The sequence below is a fragment of the Chrysochloris asiatica genome, unplaced genomic scaffold (assembly GCF_000296735.1).
Source record: "Chrysochloris asiatica unplaced genomic scaffold, ChrAsi1.0 scaffold00006, whole genome shotgun sequence".
NCBI lineage: Eukaryota > Metazoa > Chordata > Mammalia > Afrosoricida > Chrysochloridae > Chrysochloris > Chrysochloris asiatica.
Genome location: NW_006408524.1, coordinates 22,950,635 through 22,956,582, shown reverse-complemented (window position 1 = coordinate 22,956,582; position 5,948 = coordinate 22,950,635). Strand labels below are relative to the sequence as shown.

The 5,948-nt window shown below is 42.2% G+C and overlaps 1 protein-coding gene across 3 annotated transcripts in view; it reads left to right on the top strand.

Moving 5' to 3' along the window:
- The window catches only part of CREB5 (cAMP responsive element binding protein 5), a 583,431-nt gene that overhangs the window by 454,789 nt on the left and 122,694 nt on the right, over positions 1–5,948 (top strand). For all 3 annotated transcript variants that reach the window (XM_006832178.1, XM_006832179.1, XM_006832180.1), the window contains one exon: positions 1,623–1,749. In XM_006832178.1, the coding sequence (XP_006832241.1) occupies positions 1,623–1,749 (127 nt within the window). The remainder of the gene's footprint in view (positions 1–1,622; positions 1,750–5,948) is intronic.

Sequence of the window (5,948 nt, the reverse complement as noted above, 5' to 3'; positions counted from 1 at the left end):
TCGCTATGAATCGGTTCCGACTCAATGGCACCTGACAACAACAACAACATGCTAACCTAAAGGTCAGCAGTTAAAAAATATCAGCTGTTCCATGGGAGAAAAATGAGGCTTTCTGCTCTCATAAAGATTTAAACTCTCAGAAACCTAATGCAGGGTTGCTATCAGTCAGAACCTACTCCACGGCACATAACGAACCAACCAACCAACTTATGATGAATTCTTCTCCGATCTGTCTAACTGAAACAACTAGCTATACTTCCAAAGACACTCTCCGCCAAAGAGTGAAAAACTTCATCGTCTTGGGGATGGTTGCAGTAATGTAAAAGAAGACTTCACTGGCATTCCTTTCTGCATCTCAGTCTCTCGCTTCTTGGCCTTTCTCCATGAGTCACCTATGGGAGACCAGCAAACCCCAAGAAGAGCACTTCTAGGTGCTCCACTGGGTCATAGACTAGGAAGGGACTAGGTTGGGAATGGTCTGTAAAAAGCACCTGAAGACATTTGCCTACATAAAACCTCACTGTCTGCTGCTATTACCCAGCCCAAGGGAGTTCTGTTTTGTTTTGATTTGCTTTGAGAAAATGCATTCATTCTGGAAGCACTGATTTATAGTGCAGCATTCAGGATAAGGTTTTGAACATGAAAGACTCAGGCCTCAACCCCACTGCACCCCAAGGGTTCTTGTTTATTTGTTTGTTGCTAAATCTTCAACAGTTTGATACTTTTACAGCTCCCCTGAGCAAAGGCATGGGAGATCACTTGCTTGACATTTTTGATAAACATAAATAATACCCTTTCCATCAGTTCCATATTCCCTGGCTCATTAAATCAACTTAAGTCCCTTTAAAAAAATAAAAAGAAAAAAAAATCTGGTAAATTGAATCAAATGCTCCAACTATGTACTCCCCCGAGAATGCTTACCCAAGTCTGTCAGGTCAGGCCAAAATCAGTTTCTGTCAAACAGCCTAACACCTCGAGTTATTATAAAATGAGTGATTGGTAATTGGGGGCCAAGGGCTCTCAGAGAGAAAGCGGGGCTGCAGCTCCTTCAGCCGCAGTTCAGCTGCTTCGGGTCCTCGCTGGGTTCCCTTTCTTGTCTTCGCTTTCCCTCCTGACTCACAGTAGAGAACTATGAAAAAATCAAAACGGATTTCTATTGGGAATTCAAGAATGAAGTTTGCTCTGCTAATCCATAGAGAGAACTATATCTTGAAAAATGCAAAGCAAAGCTAATCAGGCCTCCAGGCAGAGGTGTGGGGGTATGTGAATGAAACAAGTGGGTACAGATCTCAGCTCTGAGACACTTCTGAGAAAACACAGGATTTTACCCCAAAGTCTCTTTCCTGTGATATGGGGTGTAGGAGATTCACTCACTTATTGTCTATGGAGCATCAGTTAGATAACAGGCCAGGAAATGAAGTGGAATTTGATATATTAAGTAGGAAGCAGCAAAGGAAACCAGGCTTGTGTTTTATTTGTGATGATTTCCCTAATATCCTTAATGATGTGGTTCTCGCGCTGGTGGGTCTGATCTGTCGGACATGTGATGGGATTGTCTCTGCTGGTCTGTAAATCCCTTGCTCAGGGCACTAGGACTAATGACATGTCTTCTTTGTTCCTAGGCCTGTTCCAGGCTCTCTATCTTCTCTGCTCCACCTCCACAACAGACAGAGACAGCCCATGCCAGCCTCCATGCCCGGGACCCTGCCCAACCCTACAATGCCGGGCTCTTCCGCTGTCTTGATGCCAGTAAGTGTTTCTGTGTATCTGACCATACTTTCTCACTTCCTCTCAGGCTTGTTCTTTTTTAATGAGTAAAGGAAACACTAGGGTTCAAACTGACCGGGGAGAGTATGTACAATAAGCCCTGGACTGTGAACCACAAGGTCAGTAGTTCAAATCCACCAGTCACTCCATGAGAGAAAGATGAGACGTTTTAGCTCCAGCAGAGATTTACAGCCTTGGAAACACTATACAGGGTTGCTATGAATTGAAACAAACTGGATGGCACCTAACAACCAACCAACTGGGGGACTCCCTGGGAGGTGCCAATGATTAACGCACTGGTTTCTAACCTAAAAATTAGTTGATTCCAGTCCACCCTGAGTCACCAGAAGAAAACAAAATCAGCCACTGAAAACCCAATGGAGCACAGTTCTACTCTAACACACAGAGGGCTTCCATGAGTTGGAATCATCTCCATGGCAACTGTTTTTTGCTTTTTTTTTTTTTTTTTTTTCAACTGACTCAAAAAGAGAACCGCTCCTGTTGAGTGTAGACTTGAGCTGTGTGCCCATTTGCTTGGAGTGTTTCATTGCTCATCCCTGAGGCGTGTTACTGACTCTCCTATCCTGCAGTGATTTACTGCGGAGGCATGGTCTCACCTTGCCACTGGTGAAAGTGAGCCGGCAATACCCAGGGGATGGAATTTGTTCAGGGAGACAGTATTTTATGACTATTCAGAAGTTACAGCTTAAGCTGTATACAAAATGTCCTTTAATTGCAGTGAGTGGGCTAGACAGAACACAGAATAACAAAACAGTAGCAATAATAATGATCACGCATCACAGATGCTAACATGTATTCATGCATATCGTGTTCTATGAATCACGCTAGCAGCATTTATTGAGGGCTTGCCAATACTTGAAACAATCTTGCGAGGTAGCGTCTATTACCATCACGGTGTTTTCAATGAAGAGCATGAGGCAAGTAACTTGCTCGATTGGGAAGCAGAGTAGCTGAATGGTGAACCCAGGATTTCGGGCTCAGAGCCCACTCTCTCAGCTACCACATGGTATGCACATCGTCACGCCTGTTTGTCACAACACACTGAGAAGGTGGGCACTTATTACTCCCATTTTACAGATGAGAAAACTGAGGCACAGAGAGACTGACTGACTTAGCTAAAGTCACAGAGACAGTGGGTGATGAAATCAGGACAGACGCACTACCGAGGTCAGACTCAGTAATCTTTATATGATTGCATGTAATGGAGTCCTGGTTTGGCGCTGTGGATTAATGCGCCAGACTGCAAAGTCATTTTGAACTGCAAAGTCATGGTTCAAGCTCACTAGCTGCTCCTTGGGAGTGGGTCAGAACCAACTTGATGGCACTTAACAACAACAACAATGATTATACTTTGTCCTTTGTATGAGAATAGATACAAGTAGACATTCCAGGCACTCTCTACTTCTTCTCTCCTTTCCTTAAGCATGTGATCCTGAAACATGGACAATGCTATGATTCATACGTCACAGTCACAAGAGGTCTCAAAAGCCCATCAAGAAACTTAAAATCATAGCAACACTACATAAGCCTTCCAAAGCTGGAAATCTTCACTTGGAAAGAAAGCCTTACCTTTCTCACATAGAGTGGCTGATGGGTTTGAACTGCCAACCTTTCGGTTACTAGTCTAGTGTTTATCCTACAATGCCACAGGAGCTCCTGGAAGCCCTGTAGCTATTGTGACTTTTGACTTCACACCCTCTCCCACACAAACTTTTAATGAATAACAATGGTAACTATACCTTGCAGAACACTGTAACTCCTTATGAATTTTATACTTGTGAGTTCATTGTGTTTTCACAAAAGTCCTGTGGGGTATGGTAGTACTAATTCTTGTTACACCGAAAAGCCATTTTACAGATGAAGAGAGTGGTTTAATATCTCACAGCTTGTGAGTGAAGAGTTGTGAGTGGAGTTCCCATCTCAGCTCATGCTGGGATACTCAGATTGACCCTGGTTGAGTAATTTGTTCATTTATCTAAGAGTGGAGAGGGAGCTGGGAAGAACTTGACCCCATTTTAGAGAAATGGACCTGCCTACTACATATACAACAAGATAAATGGAGAAAAGATTGAAGTTGTCAAAGACTTCATTTGGCTCGGATCAACCATCAACACTCATTGAAGTCACATTAGGCAAATCTGTTGCACAAGACTTCTTCACAGTGTTCAAGAGCAAAGATGTCAGTTTGAGGACTAAGGTACTCCTGATCCAAGTTATGGGATTTTCAATAATCTCATATGCATGTGGAATTTGGGCAATGAATAAGAAAGACCATAGAAGAACTGATGCATTTGAGTTATGGTGTTGGAGGTGAATATTAAAATTACCATGGACCATGAAAGAACAAATAAATCTGTGTTTGAAGAAGTATAGCCAAAATGCTCCCTAGAAGACAGGATAGCCAGACTTCGTGTCTCATACTTCAGACATTTTATAAGGAAAGACTAGTCCTGGAGAAAGACATTATGCTTAGTAAAGTGGAAGGTCTGCAAAAAAGACGAAGTCCCCCAATGAGATGGATCGGCACTATGGCAGTAGCAATGTACCCAAGCAAAGAAATGATGGTGAAATTGATGGTGGGCAGGGCAGTGTTTCATTCTGTTGTGCATAGGGTTGCTATGAGTTGGTACCTACTCACCGGCACCTAACAACAACAACTATAAATACTGGATAATCATCAGGTTAGAAAGAGTCTTTGCAAAATTGGGGCAGAAGGACAAATTGAGCCAGTTAGCTTCAACTGCATTTCTCTCCTCAGCCCTCTTTGGATGAAGGAAGGCAGTATAGTCAATGCAATTATTTCAGATTTTATTCAAACCAACAACATGCATGTAGACTTCCACTGCAGACTGCCTTCACTTTGGCTCCAAATCCCACCTGTCCAAATCTAGTTACTTTTGAGAACTTCTGTGTTCACTGGAAAAATAGCATCACAGTGTTTTGTTTTGTTTTCCATTTGACCAAAGTGTGTAGCGTTTCTGGGAAGCACAGGTGAACTGAAAGACCACAGAGAAAAGACCACTTTTTGTATCTGACATTAGTTTCTCATCGTATAATTTGATTTCCTATAGATACTTCTGAAGAGAAGCAACAGTTTAGGTGCATGGTTAAGAGCCAAAGTAGGGGAGAGTCAATGAGAGGTTCCAAACCCATGTCAGCAATGTGTACAGTTACCATGACAATAGGTGTCAGTTGAGAGAAGCACTTCTCAAGCAGGGATAGTTTTGTTTCCCAGAAGACATTTGGCAATGTCTGCAGACGTTGCTCATTGACACAACAGAGAGGGAGTGGAATGAGTAGTAGTAATATTATTTCACGAGAAGAGTAATGTTGCTAAGCATTTTACAGTGCGGAGGAGAGACCCTTACAACAAAGGTTCAGCTCAAACATCAGCAGTGCCAAGGGTTGAGAAACCCTGGTTTACAGTGACAGTAAAGCAACTTAAGAATTTCAAAAAGTATATCCTATCAGTTGTGATCAGGAAAACCCGAGGAGTTGATTCCAATTCACAGCAATCCTATGTGTGTTAGAGTAGAACTGTACACTATAGAGTTTTCAGTAGCTGAGTTTTTCTAGAAGAATCACCAGGTTTTTCTTCCAAAGCACTTCTGGGTGGACTGGGACCTCGAACCTCCTCAATCAGCAGCCAAACATGTTAACCATGTAGGACACCCAGGGACGCTTAGAATTTTGGAACTCTGAAATTGATAATATGGTGGTAACACCAGCTCTGGTACTATAATGTTGTCACTTCAAGCATTGTCAGAAGTTTCTGCCCTAAGGAACTATAACTTCCTGGATATAAAAGATAAGCCTATGTCTTTCGATGAAGATGAAATTCTTGACTGATTTGTATACACAATACCAGATCACCCATTTCACAAAGCCCTGTTCTAAAGCAAAATGATATATTTGTTCATTTAGCCATGCATTCACTCATTTCATACAATTTGGCTTAGAACCTTCTATGTGCTAAATATTGTTCTACAAGCTGAGGAAACAGTGATGAACAAGGCAGGCCTTCCCTCTGGGAAGTTCACTGGGCTGGGAGTCATATTTTGAAAAGCCAATGATGAAATAACTTGGGAATATGATTATCCATTATAATGACAAGAGATCAATGAACTACAGCTATTCAATTCTTCAGTTTGTATCAAGGT